This window comes from Trachymyrmex cornetzi, unplaced genomic scaffold (genome assembly GCF_001594075.2).
Source record: "Trachymyrmex cornetzi isolate Tcor2-1 unplaced genomic scaffold, Tcor1.1 scaffold23, whole genome shotgun sequence".
In the NCBI taxonomy this organism is placed as follows: Eukaryota; Metazoa; Arthropoda; class Insecta; order Hymenoptera; family Formicidae; genus Trachymyrmex; species Trachymyrmex cornetzi.
In genome coordinates, this window is record NW_017296956.1 from 3,221,450 (window position 1) to 3,240,655 (window position 19,206).

Here is a 19,206-nt window from a genome sequence, read left to right on the forward strand (position 1 = left end):
ATATATATATATATATATAGATATAGATATCTTAATACAGCGGTGTTTTTCAGGTTACAAGAGAAGATGTTACTAAAGTGGTGCCACGGCCTGTTCTTTCATATATACCACTGGAATTTCGCAATAAACTTTTTTCTGTATTACCTTACAGGAAATAAATTCAGAAGTGTTGTTGCGCAAACGTTGAAAAATTATACGGATACATATCTGCCATGCCACAAAAAAGTCTTGAGGTGCAATACATGGAGTAATTGTCACAAACATTTACGATCTTGCATCACATTGCTAACGAGAACTGTTGCACGAAGCAAACAATTCAATAATATGCCAAATAATTCAATAATATTCAATAATATAAGTAATTCCAATGAAAGAGACAGCAATGTTACCTAATTTTGTAAAAACAAAGTACATTAGGAAGAAAACTCTTTCCGATATCGGAACGTTGCATTATATGTAACTCATATATAATATACGCGTCTTAAAAGATAAACCCGGCAGAAAAGATATGTACACATACAACTCAAACGTGATAAATAATCGTCTCTTTCTCGATTATTTTATATACATACTCATCGTATCTTTTTAATTGATTCCGGAAGTCAGTTCTCGGGGAGCAGAAATTATATTCGGGAAAATTTATTTTTTTTGCAGTTTATTTTGTTTACACATGAAATGTTTACACATTAAACATTGCAAAATATCACATTGCGTATTAGGCGTCTTCTGCATAACAGCGTAATTCTTATAATTAAATAGCGATTTAATTGCATGTAAAAATGATTTGTTATTACATTTTAACTACAACTTCCAATTTTTTCGCTATCATCACTCGCCTTTTCTAGTCTTATAAACTAACGTCGTGGTCCCCCATGCAGATCTTTGATGCAATCTGGGATATCGTGATAATACTGTACTAACAAAAATTTCGAGCAAATGGTACAAGAATAAGATAAACTACTAATAATAAGATGTAGTAAGATGTACTATTAGAACTTGTACCATTATTTTCAAATCGATACGAAATAACTTACAGCAATATACAAAGTTCACTGCTGATTTTGTTTTTCTTAAAATTTAGCTAGTGACTTGACATGCGTTTCATAAAATATTCGAATTTAATGCATATGCTAAATTAATTGTATCAAACATAATTACACAACTTGCGTGAACATGATTAAGTATACACATATACAATAATAATTACTCATTTCAACGGCAGATTAAATGAACAGTTACCTAAACTACGTAATTGCCTTTCTCCCTCCCTCCCTCCCAATCAGTTATGCATTCACATAATATACATTTACAACTGTACCATGTTGGTAACTTTTACTGAAATAAATTCTAAGACGAAAAATACGTGTATAATACAATACAATTATATAGACATCCAACGTATTTATCTATACTCTAATATAATCATCTTTAAATTTATAATTTATTCTTAAAAGAAAATCGAATCTCTTTCTCTCTCAATTTATGTTTATAGTTCATAAAATATATCAAATAATTTCCTAACCCCTACAGCACAAAGTGTTGTACAAAAGTTGCAACAATATTACAGAAATTTTGCAACGATATTGTTATAAATTCTGTGCTGTATAGAAACTTTACATATAAGATACATTAGATTTTCGAACACAATATATACAACAACAAAAAATTTGTTTTTATGCTAGAGATTTCACTAAAAAAATTCCAAAATAGTATCTAAATCAGTGAAATTATCTAACGAAGACTGTTATTATATGTTATTTTTCATTTGATTGTTTAGAAATCTGTCTATAAAAAACGAGCTCTTTAAACAACGCTTAGAAAAGAAATATCTTAATCAAAATGTATTGTTCATATTCGTCAGTATTAACAATTTGTAAATCTTGGCGGATCTGTTATTTTACATCTTATATATAATGACACAATTTATTTAAATTATGTTTATATATGACTATCTTCTGTATATGCTAAAAAACTTCAACTGTATATGCTTGCCAAAGTATGTCCTCATATAAAATTTCCAAAACGGATTTTGAAATATTTAAAGTAAATTTTCGAAAACACAGGCTATATAAAAATTCTCAATTATACAATAAATAAAAAATGAAATATAGAAATATTCTTTTTATACTATTAGAAAAATATAAGACATGTACAAAATATTTAGTGAAAATTAAACTCTCAAACATTAAAGATGCAAGCATAAAATCTCAAAATAAAATTAAGATAGAAACGGGATTCACTATATATGGTTTTCGTAGTATCCTTTACAAAATATTGCAAACAAGCTTAAAAAGTTTTAAAAAGAGTAAGCTAAATGAATTCATCAATATATCGCAGATGTTATTATCTAATTCCTAAAGACAAATATCGCAATTACTTTCGAAAATTATGTCTATTGGAATACGGCGATAAAAACTCGTATGATTCAGTCTTTTTATCAGTAAAATTTTCTAAAATTTTCTTTCTCTTTAGTGATTTGTACATGATCGATTACATCATAAAAAAATCCATTTGTACACTTTCTCTTTTTATCACTATTCTTATTAATTTGTAAAGATGTAATTAATAATTCTTAATAATGTTTGCAATACGGAGGCTCTCGAAATAGTAAATTGTTAATACACTGGATACAAAATATTTATTTAAAAAATGTTTAAATATTACGTGGAAGTCTATTTATATAATTTACTGGAAATTGTCCCCTTCTACCGTTGTACTCACCGTATAACCAATCCTCCGATATCCTTGATATGACTGTAATTTTCGCTCCCTCCTGAAGTAACAAAACAATGTTAGGAACATAATAGATCTTTCATTCAATTGCTTTGCCTTAATCTTTGATACCTCAAATGACAAGTCGTCGCTATTTTCTCCTGGAAAAGTGTAAAGGGCTGTGACCATATTGTCTGATAAACCTGCCAGAGATATTTTGATATCAATGAAATTAAGCGGGAAGATCCCTTGACGATTTCCTATTCTTCCCTCCAACCAGTCGTCGTTAACTTTCTTCACCAATTGTACAATGTCGCCTTCTTTTAAAGCTAAGTCATTTGGATGAGTTGCGGAGAAATCATACAGCGCAATACCGTAAGGTTCATTGGAATCTCTCTGTAAATTGTCAATCAATTAATATCAATTACGAATGCATTTTATCTTCCTTTAAATACAAGCCATATAGCTTCAAGTTTACAACACTCACTTTAAAATCACTGCTAAGTTCTGCCAAATAATTCGCAGGTAATGCCGGTGGTGGAATCGTCGGCATGGGTGGCGACGGACTATCACTTTCTTCATCATCGTTGGACCATGCATTAGAGAAATGCAACGTCAACGGTTTGTTCATTGTGCTGCTGCTCGAGACTGCGAAGTCGGTACACGTCTCCTTCGGTATCGGTTCGAGTTTCTTAAACGGTATCTTTGGTGCCGGAGGCTTAGGAGGTTTCGCTCGGATTATCGTAGGCATCGATGTAACGAAAGGTTTAGAAGTGATTAGATTGGAAGGCACTTGGTTCGTTTCGCGATTGTTGGAATTAAAGGAAAAGAGACCGCCGGCAACTTGAGACACATTCGAGCAAGTGTCCTCTAGAGGTCCGAACGGATCTTGCACTGTTGTTTTAGTCTGCCACGGGTCATTTTGTGCTATTTTTTTGGCGGATATACCAAAAAAATCAAAATCATCTTCAAAGGCACTTTCCGTTTGCGATGTGTTTCCGCTGCTTGTGAATACAGATGGATTGGAGTTTCCGTCACTGCCAAAACTGTCTACACTGACACCATCACTGGAGCGTGTTGTAAATGTCGGGGATCCAGGTGGGCTGAGATCTATTAAAGATACCGTCGCGATTGAATTCGAGGGCTGCGTTATCTGGTTTTGTAAGTGGCCACTTGGACGCAATGGAAAATGATTCTCTTGCTTCCTTCGTCCAAAGAAATTAGTCAACAGCTCCGTCGGCCTGGCCTAGTGTACAAAATAAAAATATAGCTATTAATCATTTATGAAGAATAACATATTTACGACTGATCGTTTCTTGTGAGTGACGTGATCACCGGAGATATCACATTGGCAGGTCATGATACACAATTAATACGCACAGGTAGCATATGTACTTTAATTATATTTATCGCTAGCGCTGAAAATCTATAATTTACGTTACGTACCATAGATTTTCAGCACTGGCAGTGAATTTTGAAACGCAGCCTTTAGGTCACAAAAATATCGCTATTGTCCTTTGTAGGAAGTGTTTCATTAATGGTAGTCCAGCAGAGTAGGATAACGGTTATTCACACGCTATTAGGTGGTCATGCCATCGTGAACGTATTAAACTATTGCATGCATTGGGAACAGATCTGTCAAGAACTATATAAGCATATAATAAATTTATAAATTACAATACTTACTGGCTTTCTCTGTTTCTGATCCTTCTGATACTGTGAGTAATCGCGATTAAATTTCGGAGGCGGTGGTCGAGGAGGTGGCTTTTTTTTCTGTCCAAGTTGCGTTGTCAAAGCTCCTCCGAATATATCGTTACTGAAAGCATACAAACGTTATCACAATAATGCAGAAGCGAGACAAATTCCGAACACTGACAATCTAAATGGAAGTTTTTACAGGCATTTTCAAAAGATAAAAGATTTATCTTTTGTAGTCAAATTTTTATATTCAAATATATGGCTTTTCTTTCTTTCTTCTCAATAATTAAGTATACACTTGTTTCAAGTGTAGAGAATATAATATAAATCTTATCAATAATATTGAAGTCATACTGACAGTACGCATCAATATTTTTACGACTTACGCAATCAACATTATTGACAATATTTCAATTCAATTTTATGTACAGTGTGGATCTTACACAGTCAATAATACTGTTAATATCAACAAATACTGAAAATATTATTAATCGTATATTGATGGATTGGTGTAGAATACTGACAGTGATCTGCATTTCTTGATTCTCAAGCATCAGTATAGTTCTGTAGAAAAGGATATCACTGTAGTGATAATATTCGAGAATGAAGAAATATGGATCACTGCCAATATTCTAAATCAAACCATCATATAAACTACACACAATCAATACAAAAGGTATGGATGTTTTTCTAAAAAATACAGATGACACATTGCAATCCAGTGAATTATTATATTCTTGTTGTTTCTCAATGTTAAACAAAGATGAAATGATCACTGTGTTACACTGACTGTGTTTAGCAGAAAAAACAGCTTTAAAACTGTTGTAAAAGTCTTTAATATGATTGGTCTTGCCTTTAGAATTCCTCGCTGATGACTCTAAACGTATAAATCAATCATATTAAAAAATCTTACAATTTCAAAGCTACTTTCTTTGCTGAATGCAGCCACTGTGTCTCTTGCTGAAAAGCACCATTGTGTTTCGCAGGTTACCGTGTTTACTGTTCAGATCTATTATTAGAATACCAATGTTTCATGAACATTGCAGTTTACTCCAAAGCGAGGAGCAGCCTGATACTGACTGGTTCCTCGAAGTGATATTTAACGATGTATCAAAATATGGAGATAACCCACGAAATACATAGCTTCTGTTCAGAAAATACCTATGGAAGCATGAAAAGTATTAACACATGATCAATAATATCAGACTTGTTTTTTATTCTTGCACTAAACTACTAGAATTCTTTTTCTCGCTTTCGTCAAACATCAAACATATAGTTATCTTGCTTTAAGTTCCAAAAATGTACACTAATTCAACCACAGAAACAGATCTATTATTAGTTTTTGGTGCTGACAGTATTAAGTACTTTTCATTTGATGACAATGATGACACAAGTTGACATAAGTGTCGTTCTATCTTTGTTAATCACTGAATGTGAAGGAAGATAGAATGATGCTTGTATCACTTATATCACCAAATGGAAAGTATCCATCGTTGACCATGTAAGGTTCCTATTGCACAATGCACAGTGACAAGCAGACGACCTTGCAAAATAAGACGCTCTACCTGGTGCTCCAGATCGGGTCTCTCTGCGTCGTGCTCTGACCCGGGGGACGAGGCGCCGCGCGCGTCGGTATCGGCATGTCTTCTGAAAGTAACGACAGTCGAGAATAATCAGACTGGGCAGTAAGCAGCTTGGCTCTGACGCACGATCGGTTCCTCGCACACGCTGGTACGCACGCGTTCGCGTGCGCGCACGCGCACCGCACCAACACAATCACAAAGCGAGCGCACACGCGCGCGAATGAGCGTAGAAACAACGGTTACAAAAAATTTTCCAAAACAAAATGCGTGACAGACGGAGGAACAGGACGAACCGGACGAACGGACAGACGTGCGTATGCGTCTGTTGTCGCTTCGCGATTACGACGCACGATTGTGCGCGATATACGCCTACTCGACGCGGATATCACAGCATTCACAGCGATAAGTGAGACGCAAGCCAGTCACAGCGTGCTTTATCTCGATTCTCGCGTCCGTCGACGATTGCGGGGCGAATCAGGACGAATGGGAAGAGATCGTGGGGAGTCGGCAGGCCGAGAAAAGTCAGAGTTCGCCGCGCCGCCGCGATGAGGAACGATTGGGCATTTATTGCGAGAGATAGCGCGGACGAACGGAAGACGTCGCATGCGACGGGATGGATCGCGACGTCGCGTCCTGGTTTCCGGGACAAGGACACTGACTGTGACTCACACCCGTCTCAGTCTCGATTCGTGTACCGGAAAACTACAACTCGGCGGGCCGTTACGTTATCACTCACCTGTTCTCACGTTCGCGGCCATGTTTCACTCGCATGTTGCACCGCAGCGACGTCCTCGTCACGGCAGTGCGTTTCAAAGACAAGTCGCTTTCAAATTCATGCTGTCAACAACAGCTCCGCAACTCCCTTCCTAGCCTTACCTCAACCTGCCATGACGACTCGAAGTTTAAATACCTACGAATATATTGTTTTTGTTCTATTTCGTTTGTTTATTACTCTGCGCCAATGTTATTGAGTTTCCATACTCAATAAAGATACACGTTACAAATTTTGTACATTTATTATGACTTCAGAGTCACTTTTTTTTATAATAAAATATTTATCATCAATAAAAAATTAATAATGAATTTTAATAAAATGAATTATATTTATTCATTGAAACTTAATTTATTATATAATATTAATTACCCAAGTAGAACATGGAGTCATAATCAAATCATAATGATATCACAGAACGTCATCATGACGTCATTTGATACCTAAAAATTGACTAATAAATGACGAATGAGGTCATGATGATGTTCTCATGACTTCTGTATTTGGGTAATTGAAACTAAATAATCTTTGTTTTGAGAAGAGAGATCTAAAACCGATTGCGGGCGAGGACCTACAAGTGCCTTAAGCCGCTACTGATTTTCTTTTGCGTCAAAGTAAAACGTTGCTTTTACGTTATGACATTAGGTCGAAAAAAAATTATGTAAACAACTTACGCAACCTAGTAAAAAAATTGAAATTACTACGTCTCGTGTCTCGCAATTGTTGTCTTTAAATTAGAAAAAAATCTGACCTCTAGTCAGCCTGATTTCATTATACATATATATCTACATTATTATACATATATATCTACATATTTAATTTTTTAATTTTACAATAGCGTTTATCACTTCTATAATAAGGCACATATTTTTAAATTAAAATTTTGGCAATCCTCTTTAAAACGAGCTTTGTTTGGTCTTAATAATTCAACATTTATCAGAGACGTGATTTTTTTTAAAGAATATATTGCACTCATTTTTACAATAAACTATATGTGTACATAGGAAAATTGTGTTTCTAACATTCTACTCTCTTTATTAAATAACACGTTTTATTATTCATTTACTCTTTATTTGTATTATTTTTATTGCCATGAAAATAAAAAAACGACAAAAATTTCAATCTTTTTGTATAAATATCTAAAGTATTCAAATTGATTTATGCATTTATTTTTAAGTTTTGTTATGATTCTTACAAAAATTTAGAAAAAAATTAATATTTTGTTTATTTACAGAACAATTATAATCTCTACATCGTAATTTAACTTTATATAATACATTTTGAATACTTAAAATACTTAAAAAAATTGAGATTTATGTCATTATTTTACAATACATTTCTATAATATTAGAGCAAATAAAAAAATATCTCTTATTTTGAAATAGCTTTTAATTCAAATGGAAAACTCTCGCTAAATTTTTTGTATTACTTTTAAATATGATTTAGAATAATCCATAATTTTTCTATAATTTTTTAATTATTTTAAAATATACATCCTTAAACTTGCCAAGACATAAGGTGTCTTGTTATATAAGTGAAAACGTTAATCTGAGAAAGATACAAGTTAAAGAAAAAGATAGCTCTTCGTCGTAAACGCCATTTTATTTTATCTATGTACAGAAACAAAAGTCCCTTAAACGCACCTAGACAATGATTGAATACAATAGGATTTAATTGCGTCGAACTTATGTACAAATTAAACGTCGATGGATGCGCGCGGCGTTTTGTACCCTGACTGAGAACGATACGAGGAGGAATAGTGCCGCATCTGGGTTACCCCCCGTGGCCCGTTGCGGTGCGCGAATATTATAAAATAAAAAGGAAAAGAGGAGTCTCTCTCTCTCTCTCTCTCTCTCTCTCTCTCTCTCTCTCTCTCTCTCTCTCTCTCTTAGCGGAAGTTACAAAAAAGTTCGTGTAGATAGGTAGGTAGACGGGTATCTTTAAATACAAGAACACATGGTACTTTCGTCGAACGTGAGGGAACGAGGTAAGGATCGAGTCGTAGTCTCGATCGACAAACCCGTCGTATCTGGACTCCAGATACGACGGGTTTTCTTTCTTCAATTTCGATCCCGAAGTTTTCGATAAGCTACGAGATGTTCCTCGTTGTCCGACGCGGATTCGATTCGAGTTTCACATGAGGCTGAACTGTACTTCAACAATCTCGATTCTCATGTCTAGTACAACGTTTCCCAAAACCCCGATGTTTTGCGAAACAAGCGGCATTCCGTAGTCGTTTATCATAGGGTGCTTTCCAATTGATTAACGTAAACAGAAATGGACAAAATGTAGTATTGTGTAAGACTCGATTAGAACAGAATGTGTACGCTGTGCACGGTTTCGGATAGTTGGATTAAATGTAACTTTTTCCATCTGTATTGAATGAAGAAAAACAAAAATGCCAGTCGCCCAACGTCCTCCAATCTCTTCTTCTTCTTCTAACAGTCTCCTGTATGGATTTTCAACTCTTTTATTTGGATCACAAGTACCATGCGTTAATTTGATTAGCGTCGAGACACTACCGTGTCTCCAGATCTTGCGATTCAGCAAAAACCTCGGGGAGCAGAGGTTTTTCCTTCAATCTTATTTATAGCCACCGTGATTAGTAACCTGGGGTGCGTTCCAAAAACTCAACTCTGTCAATTTCAAATATCTTTTATCCTTGTTCAATATTCGGTGAACAAGGATCAAATGATATTCGAATTGACAAAGTTTTGGAACGCACCCCTGTAATTGTTACGAGAAAACACAAGCTTTCACAGCCGACTAGTAACACTCGAGTTGTTGTGTCGACGATTACGGTAATTGGAACGTAACTTGTTATATGTGTGGAAGTGTCTAGTAATTTTACAATTAGAAAGCACCCATAGAAATTTCCACCCAAATTAAATAAGCAATATATTTTCTGGAATATATATATCTAAACTAATGAATTTTGGTTCATTGGAATCGAATTTCGATTCTGAAATTATTTGACAACATTTATAAACTTGGTTTTCCTTCGCAACTATTTCATCGTTTAAAAAGGATCAAAAAATTCTATTTCGAATTAGTCTCGTCTATATGAGATGACGGTTTCAATCTCGATTGCTTAGCTTTAAACCTAGTCTTGACTCCGGAAAACATTTCAAGAGTACTATTTTGGGCACGTCTACCGACGACTGCAGCATCGGTGTTTCTTTATTTAACAACGATATTAAAATAATTACAATATGATTAAACCCATAATACGAAGAGGAAAATAACTTTATGAAAATATCACGCTACCTGGCATTGATGCAAATAAGAATGTCAATGTCTGCTTTGGAATTTTATTCTCATAATTGACTTGCGATGACAAAAGTGTCTACTGAAAGTAGTCGAGAATTATTCGTAGTTTTATATCGATCGAAGAGTCTTATTCAAGAGAAAAGTCCTCAAAATGGGGACGCGCAGCCTCATGTGCCCAAACTGATAAAAAAATGTCGATCGTTCGCTTCGTTTGCTTTTAAAATCGAAACCTAGTGAGCCGTACATACATATGTCGCGCAAGCGATGACTTTAGAGGTCTGTGTCAGAAGAGAGTAAATCTTTGATTCACTAGAGAGTTACTTCTACCTGAAAACATTGCCATTGATGAACACATTTATATATTCATGGATACTCTGTCGTGCGAGTAATCCAGAAGCGTATTCTTTTATTGTTCTTAAGTTAGAAATTCACGGTGCAACGTATTTTGCGTTTTCTCTAATAAAGTTAATTGTATAGGCCACACGTTCAAGCAGTCTTGAACTTTTTAGGCAATGTTTTTAGGTCGGAGAATGAAGTTTTATCGCGCTCAAACGAGAAATTTTCCTTCCTTCAATATTCCGACAATATTCGCCTAGTATATTTGATTGACTCCGTGATATAATGACGACAAGTAAACGGGCATGGAAGAATGAGTCGGATTTTAAATTAGAAATTCGTTTGTTAAATTCATTCGACCTGTTCTAATAAACGTTTGGTCGTTATTAGGCGATTTATTTTCTCGCGCTGAATCATTATATTTTCTCTTTTAACTGCGTGAGCTTTTAACTTTGCATCCGACTCAATCTCTGATCCCATTCATATATATTCATCGCTTTATACTATACACTATACTATACGAAGCTCACCGGTTGTACTTGAACTTACGATAAGTTCCACGTCCCTCGCTTGTATTTACATAACTTTATTTGTGTGTATAGCAGATTCGCCGATATATAGCGTGAAAAATTATCCGGGTAAATACGCAACGCGAAATATCGAGAAAGTCGAGGATATACTCGGGTATGTCTAACGCACAATACAAACATCAAATTCGATCGTTTACATTAATTAATGTACATGGACTTCAGAGACAGATGATCGCAAGTAACCGCATAACGCTTATGAAAGAACCTGTATATTTCGTATCACATATATCACTCAGAATCTGTCAGATTCTATCACAAGGAATTCGCGCGTGCGCGCGCGCGAATATGTCTGTACGCAACAAGGCAAAACATTTCTTGGACCGGTAATGGCAATGTTTCTCGAATCTAGGATTCTATATAGGAGCCGATAGACTTTTTTTTTTAGAGACTAATCACTTGCGTCACGTTGCCTCCGAAATTGCCAGCGGAGAATGACCAAAATCGAGACGCTATTTTACAGAGGATCCCCTCAATTACTTTCTCTGTTCGGCGCTTCAACCGCGAGTTGTCTCTGGACTAGAGTGTGCTTATCTTTATATAACGGAGAGACATAATATCATCTTATTCAAGGTTTCGACATCGTTTCGACCTTTCAACTCGCAGGCTAAAACTTTAAACGAGGAAAATAATCCAGGGCATTGTATTCAGGATAGAGACTTTGGTTACTCTCCTCTATGTAAAAGTTCCATCGAGAATGATTACTCTTCTCACGTTAGTACGCTCTATTTTCGAAGCTTATTCTAGGCCGTCCCTCGACCGGCGAAAAGAGGAGGACCCTTAGTATTTAGCCGCATGTCTCCACGATGCAAGGATCGATGCGATTCTTTGATCCAAGTTGGAGACTGTGCGACTTAAACTTCTGTGAACGAAGCGTGTAAAATCAGCTGCCGTTAACACATTGATTGCCAAGGTGTACATATATTTCTCAATTTACGAATCTTTTGAAGTTAGAATTTTTTTTATTGAATATTGCTCTTTTGATAATAGTTGGTTTCATTCGACCTTCCGCGTGTATTTTTTTTCGGACTCTTTGAGAGATACGACAGTTTCGCTTTTCGCCGATCCGCTCATCTGCTACTGCTCTACGGGCACAGCCAATGTGTTAAAAGAAAATCGTTTCGCCTCTTTTCTTCTTTTGATTGCGCTAACTCCCCCCTCTCGGCCGGAGGACTCCACCCGGCTGTCGGCGCGAGAGAAGCACTAGGATGAGACAGAGTGATGCCGTCACGCACGGAATAATGATTCTTCTCCCGAAAGAGAGAGAGAGTCAGTCTTGTTGAGGATTAATAGATAGTTCTGGTACGATTTGATCCTGGCACGAGGACCTACTGCCGGACGTAGGCGTGTGTAACCGCAACGGCTTCGACAGCCACGGGTGCAGCGATACGTCCTCGGCGTACGGCCGCTCGGACGGCTCCTTTCGCAGCAGCGAGCGAATCAGGCACTTGGCGCGTGGACTCAGGCCCTCCGGCACGGCGAACAGGCCGCGCGAGATCTTGGCGAAAAGGGACGCGTGCTCGGCGTCGTTGAACGGATAACGGCCCACCAGCATCGTGTACAGCAACACGCCCAGCGACCAGATGTCCGCCGCCTTGCCGGAATAGGCGCGTCCGGAGCGCAGCACTTCCGGCGCGACATACGCTGGACAGCCGCGCCGGTCGGTTAGCTTATCGTCGTCGTTCTCCACGATCACCGCGTCCTCGAGGCTCTCCAGACGAAGCCGCGTTCTGGAACAAAGAAACGTCCGATTGGAAAATATTCGTCAAGATTCAACCTGCAATAATCAATTTCTCGTGATTTGCCATTGTCTCTCTTAGAGATAATCGAATTGCGTATCCCAACACGGAAAAAACAATTTTGCTCAAGTATTTTAAAATTTAGCTAGATATAGATAGATAGATATAGATTTAGAAAGATATAAATATATACATATAGATGTAGATTTAGATTTGTCTAACAATAAGTATAGATTTGAAAATAATTTAATTTGAACCCTCAAAATAATTATGTAGGACGCTCAAGCTGGTTGTTACACTGAGGAAAAAAAATTGTTCATTAAATATTGTTTGTTAAATTAATTGTTTATTTGACTAAATTAATTTAATTGTCTCAATTTTTTTAATTGGAGAATGTACGCATTTAAATCCAATATAATACGTTTGCTTTAAATACACACATTCCTCATCGAAAGAAATAAACGCTAACTATATTAATTTAATTTTTTTTTCTAAGAATAGAATGTTACACCCTTTTGCAGCATTGTCATCAACGTTTAAACGTTCTATATAAATATTTTGACGATTCAATAATTTTATTTTCAGATCTGTATTAAACTAAATTTTGAGGTACTTTAGCAAAACCCTTCTTTCCATGTATATCCATCTCTATCCCTTTAGTCTTAATTTATTTAGCTCTTAAGATGTAAAAAATATTATTCGACAGTTAGTAGGCGTATACCGAACGGACAGCCCACCCAGATATCGATAAGATTAAAGACCGTGCTATATCTTTCTCTCAAAGGAGCTGTGAGTAGAATACTAAACATTGCAAAAGATTTACGGTCTTTTTTCCTATCGTCTCGTGTGAAATTCGCTCTGCGTGTCTCAGACACGCGTTACGCCAAGCCCTGCATTTATTATCGACCGGTTATGATCTACTCGCTGCGCAAGTTTGCGAACTATAAGAAGCCGAAGAAGAGGATCATGCAATCTTTTAATGCGCGCGGTCGAGAGAGATCCTCGGGTTCGCCTTGCGCGTGTACTTTAAGTGCGCGCCCGAAGGCAAGGTATTTCAATTTAGCAAGAGGACATCGCGATTGAGCCATCGTTCTCAGCCGTCGTCATCGTCGTTGGCAGCGTGGAGTAAGACGCGACAACGAACACAGGAGGAAGAGAGAGTGAGAGAAAGAGAGGAGAGCGCTGCGCTGCCCTGGCCGGTCGCTGCGTTGATCAACCTGCAACGCGGAAGTCGCGCGTGTACGTAATATTCTTGGCTCTTGGGTAACTTCTGAGCTCTCCTTCGACACGAGTTCTCCTATTCTCGCCCACAATATTCACTCGGGAGAAGGGGCAGCGCGCTCGGGAAAGCGCCACGTATTCTATATCATATCCTCCTACAGAAGTACATTCCTGTACTTGTCATTCCTTTGAGTCATTTCCAGCTGAAATATTTTGGCTTTATGGGATATTACGATTGCCGGTTGAAGGTATTTCATTTATTTTAAAATTCGTTGCATTTCTGCGGGTTTAATCAAATAATATAGTTGAAAGGGAAAGTAAAAAGAGATAAATCCCGTTTAGCAAATCAGAATTGTATTTATTGGAAAATTGAGTTTTCGTTGGTAAAAGCTTTCGCACTAATTCCCTCGCAATTCATTATTAATACGGTAACTTTGTTATTTTGTGAATACAGCTTTATGAATTTATCATCATAAATAAGGGAAATTTCTAAGAAGAGAGACGTTTTTACTGATATAGGTAATAATTAATAATGTTAAAGGAGTTGACACAAATTCTTCATTCAAGAATTCCATTTCTCTGATTTCCAGACAAAATTTCATGATTTTCTCTAATACTTTCAATAATATTTTGAAATTTTTTGTATTTTCGTTTATCAGAATCAAATATTTTGTTGAGAGAACAATTTAACATAGCAATGTAAATTGCTACTGATGTTGCTGACACTGCTTGCATTTAATTATTAAGTTGGTAGTATTTCAAAACTACGTAGATATGGTGTACATATTAATCTTCTTCAAAGACAAGAATTTTAACTTTCTACAAAATTTTGCAAAATTTCCCGAACTTTTCCCTAATTTCCCTGACTGCTTTCAATTTCTCTGACATTTCTCTGAGCTGCTGTTTTATGGCAACCCTGATCAAGTTACACAATATAATCCATTGTATTCGCAGAATACATTGTGTTTATTTGAAAGGAATCATTTTTCAATGAAGCCATCACAGCGAGGAAAATCTAGTTCGGCTAGCGCGCATTTTGGAAGAGACTAATGAGACGGAAGCGCGCCTTCGGTGAACGCACGCCTCACGCGAGAGAGTCGTTATACGATCTTGACAATCCGAACGAGTGTCAATGGCCTCGTCTCTCTCACGAGCAAATGAATCGAACGAACGCGATGGCACGCTAGGCCATTCGTGATGAACCAAACGCGGCCGCCGCGAAGAGAGACAGATAGTGTATGAGAGAGAGAGGGGGGGGGGGAGGAGAGGATATCGCACAGCTTTCTTCGCAAACTTTCACTCGGTCGCAGCACGATATCGCTCCGGGTTCAAGAACCCCTCGGTGCGGCGGATACTAGGCACGATGTGATTTCTTGGACAGCTCGTGAAATTTTATGAACGTCGAGAAAATGTTGATATTTGAAGGCATCGGTCTTTCAAGGCAACGATCTCCTTGGACTCCAAACGCGAGCACAACTCTCGTTTCTTCCCTATGTTACCATTGCGAAGTCTAAGGAAGAATCCGCTGATGCCACATGCTGAATCATTAATCAAGCGTCATTAATCAATTAACTACGCTCGCAGACACTCGACAAATTAATGTCCCTAATGACAAGGTGAATCTTCTCGAGATTTTCATCTCACGATTATATTATATTAATCTTCACACTGTACAAGGAAAATCCGGAACTAATCGGCTATATAGATGCGAGCTTACGTGGATACTTGAACGAATCACATCATCCATCTCGCGGATGTAGAAATTGTTTTTTTTTTAGAATATTTTATTCCAAAGTAGCCATCCTATAAATACGTTAAAATATCGAGTGGAAAATTATAATTCATAATTATAAAAGAATATTATTTTAATCCTTAAACGCCACACTACTGAGAATAATATTATGGCATACCTATTCAATTTGTGTAAAACATTTTTCTTCAGTTAAAACGCCAGACGTTAAGGTCCAGTTTTTCATTTTCATGTTAACTTGTATATTTAATCTGATGATAATATAAAAATTGTATTCTTTAGCTATTAATCACTAAAAAAAAAACTAATAGTTTTGTATAAAATTACCAGTACAAAACCATCAGTTTAATAACTAATCATAGTCAGAAAAACACAGTTTTTATATTATCATTAAATTAAGTAAAGTTAATTTTAAAACATAAATTAATCAGAAAATAAGAAACCTAAGGAATGTAACATTAAGCAAATATATGGTAGCTTTGATATTTATTAATAAAATAGTTACATAAGCAATGGAAAGTCTTGAAAAAAGAAAACCAGATATGCTATATCGAAAAGGCGTTTAACGGTTAATGTTTCATGTAAATATATAAATAAATTACACGGATGTCCGTGCAAAATGCCCGAATACAGGTCCTCAGGTCAACGTCCCGGATTTACACTTTCAAGAATAGAGAGTGTCTCGGGCGCAAGAATTAAACGAGACTAACGATTTTACTCATCGAGATCATTAACCTCACGAATGACTGTCCCGTCGATTGAATTCGGCGTCGAACTAGACCAGCTCAATGCTCAGTGTAGTTGCGAAACGTGGTGCGTAGAGAGAAATCCGGCCCCGTGATCGCATTGTGTTTTTCATCAAGAGCTAATGCTATGTCCAACGCCGTCGTTGACGACAACGATGATGACGATGACGATGATAACGACGATGCATATTTTTTGCTGAGACACGCGCGTGACGTATTTAGCAAATTATCATAGGTCGAACTCCAGACGCGAAGGCGCATCCGGAAAAAGACTGATTTGATCGCCTTGATCCGCCTATTGTCAGCCGATGAAGTAAAGAGAAACCCACGCGAGAGAGATCCATGAGCGAGACGGAAGATCTCCGTCCACAGAGATCTTGGCGAACTTTCGAAAAGGAAGAATACATTCGAAACCAGTAACCGCGAGAATGATTTCTTTTAAAATCGTATACTGACAAAATTTACTAAATTTTAATAAATATTTGTTTAAATACTACTAAACATTTACTGTATCATTTTTTTATTGAGCAAATATTTATTGATATCTAAACTTACTAAATTTAGTAAATGTTTAGAATTTAGCGCATACCGATTAAAGTTTAAACAAATAAATATTTGCTCAATAAAAAAATGACACTTAAATTAATAGTTGTTGTAACAAATACAGATATATGTATATATTTAGTAAATATTTAGTTAGTACTACTCGAACAAATATTTATTAAAATTTAATACTTATATTTTTTTCAGTGTGAGAGAGTTGAGAAAGATTATGCCTGTTTTCTCTTCAATGCAGATTAATCTTTGTTCAACTTACTGTTCATCTTTTTCTAATTTTTAGAGCTATAATAAAAAAAGATTAAAAGTTGAACTGAGATTAAAGCTAATCTATATTGGAACTGACAGTTATTATGCTCGTTTCTATCAATGTAGATTAACTTCAATCTCGGTTCAACTAACTTAGAACTAGAAAAAAATGAAGAGTAAGTTGAACCGAGATTAAAATTAAACCACATACATTGGTAGAAACGAGTACCATTTAATCTTGGTTTAATTTACTCTTTATTCTTTACTCTAATTCTTACATTAGAGAAAGATGAAGTTAAACTAAGTTAATCTACATTGGTAGAAACTGGCACTAATGAATTAATTTACCACATTGATCAAGCTTATAAAATTTAGCGCATGCCGATTAAAGTTTTCGAGTTCGATAATTGTTATTATGAACTCTTCATTAGGTACCGAATTTCGCACATTATCGTATTCTAAGGGGATTACGCGAGGATTACTCAAGGAAGGCGCGAAACTCTTCCCTTTCAGAGAAAGGGAGGAAAGTATACCGCGCGGCGCGCGCCGTCTCGGATGTCGGCCGTGTCGCGCCGCGCCGCGCCGGTGCGGTGGAACGAGCCGAGCCACGCGTTTCCTAATTATACCGACGTTTCAAAACTCCGCCGCAGCAGCCGATGAACCAATATGCTTTTCTGGCTTGCAACATTCCCCGGACTCTCCTTATTCTTACGTACGCGCGCGCGCGGGAGCAGCAGCTCGCCGCGCGGTAGGAATGCGATTGGCCAACAACGGACCGACATACGAGTCGATCTCTCGATTGCCCGGCATACACTGTACACGACACACAACACACAACACACGCCCGTTGGCTCGGCTCGGTTTGACTTGGTCGACTGTTGCCTGTGTGTATTATACATAGGCCTGGCCTGCCTGTCTGCCTGCCTGCCTTCCGCAGCGACACGTGGGTGCGTCGTATATTGTATCGCGAACAGATAACGTCACACCAACGAGCCTCGCAAACACACCCTAAATCACGACTCGACGTGAAATCCTACAGGAATATAATGAAAGCGATCACACTGTTCGTAACTCGTAAGGATTTGCAATGATTTGTTCATCATCATTAGCGACTTTGATGCACCTGTTTGACGATGAATCGAGCCTGAGACACAGTTGAAAAGAACAGGGAATAACAGATTTCAACCTAGCCGTGTATTCTGGTATACACGATTTCTGATAGGTTGTTTGTTATTCCCTGTTTCTATTGCATGTGCTTTTTCATTATGCATTAGGTTTCAAACTTAACTTTACGCGAACTTAAATTTGGTTTGAGTTAAAGAGTCAAAGTTTATGCGAATTTAAATTTGATTTGAGTTGAAGAAGTTACTTAATTTCATGTAATTTGTATTTGGTCTCGCATTTTTTTTTTTCATAGACAGGATCGTTTCGTATCGCTTGCCTCTATCGAGCCTAAGAAATCACTGGCTTCGAGGATCATAAATTAGACATGGTGTTTGTATGATTTTGTAATACGTTTAACTTAATTAGAAAGTGATTGATATCAATCAATCAACACACTTCACTTTCTCTTCCATTTCGATATATCATAGACATAGAATAATGAGTGCTCTTGAATGAGTTTATTTTAAATGAGTTTTCAGATGAAATGCATCTTGATACGCTATATCTATGTGTACTTTAACACGCTTTCTTCCTTCTTCGAAGGAAAACACAATGTCACGGGATCCGCGATAAATATCATATTTATTTTATTTTCATATCCCAAGTATTTCTATCCAGCGCCGAGAACAGAGAGGTTATTCGCATGAGAAAAGCACACTCGAAGCAATCGATTTCCCCTTCACTCGGAAAAGCGAACGCGAACTCTGCGCTATCGATACACCTTCGCTTCGATCCGGATGTATGTCACTTATCAACTTTCAATAAATCGTCGCGAGAAAAATACTTCGACTTCTATTATTTTTTTTATCAAACATCAGTTT

The 19,206-nt window shown here is 36.9% G+C and overlaps 3 protein-coding genes across 7 annotated transcripts in view; 1 reads left to right on the forward strand and 2 right to left on the reverse strand.

Moving 5' to 3' along the window:
- The window catches only part of LOC108760785 (uncharacterized), a 3,237-nt gene extending 2,714 nt beyond the window's left edge, over positions 1–523 (forward strand). For both annotated transcript variants that reach the window (XM_018506956.1, XM_018506957.1), the window contains one exon: positions 54–523. In XM_018506956.1, coding sequence (XP_018362458.1) covers positions 54–393 — 340 coding nt within the window. In that variant the 3' untranslated portion in view covers positions 394–523. The remainder of the gene's footprint in view (positions 1–53) is intronic.
- Positions 524–2,586: 2,063 nt separating this feature from the next.
- On the reverse strand, positions 2,587–6,949 carry l(3)05822 (SH3 domain-containing lethal (3) 05822). 4 transcript variants are annotated; one of them, XM_018506953.1, is made up of 6 exons: positions 6,730–6,949; positions 5,976–6,054; positions 4,399–4,528; positions 3,200–3,958; positions 2,845–3,108; positions 2,587–2,773 (listed from the first exon to the last, which is right to left on the reverse strand). In XM_018506953.1, the coding sequence occupies exons 1-6, from the start codon at positions 6,749–6,751 to the stop codon at positions 2,654–2,656; spliced, it is 1,374 nt and encodes a 457-aa protein (XP_018362455.1). In that variant the 5' UTR covers positions 6,752–6,949; the 3' UTR covers positions 2,587–2,653. The 4 variants fall into 4 exon arrangements, with proteins under 4 accessions (XP_018362455.1, XP_018362454.1, XP_018362456.1 ...); XM_018506952.1 differs by having other exon boundaries at positions 5,976–6,057; XM_018506954.1 differs by lacking the exon at positions 6,730–6,949 and adding an exon at positions 6,665–6,709 and having other exon boundaries at positions 5,976–6,057.
- Positions 6,950–10,062: 3,113 nt separating this feature from the next.
- trbl (tribbles pseudokinase 2) overlaps positions 10,063–19,206 on the reverse strand; it is a 28,457-nt gene continuing 19,313 nt past the window's right edge. The window contains exon 4 of the mRNA XM_018506958.1: positions 10,063–12,688. Within this exon, the coding sequence (XP_018362460.1) occupies positions 12,229–12,688 (460 nt within the window). The 3' untranslated portion in view covers positions 10,063–12,228. The remainder of the gene's footprint in view (positions 12,689–19,206) is intronic.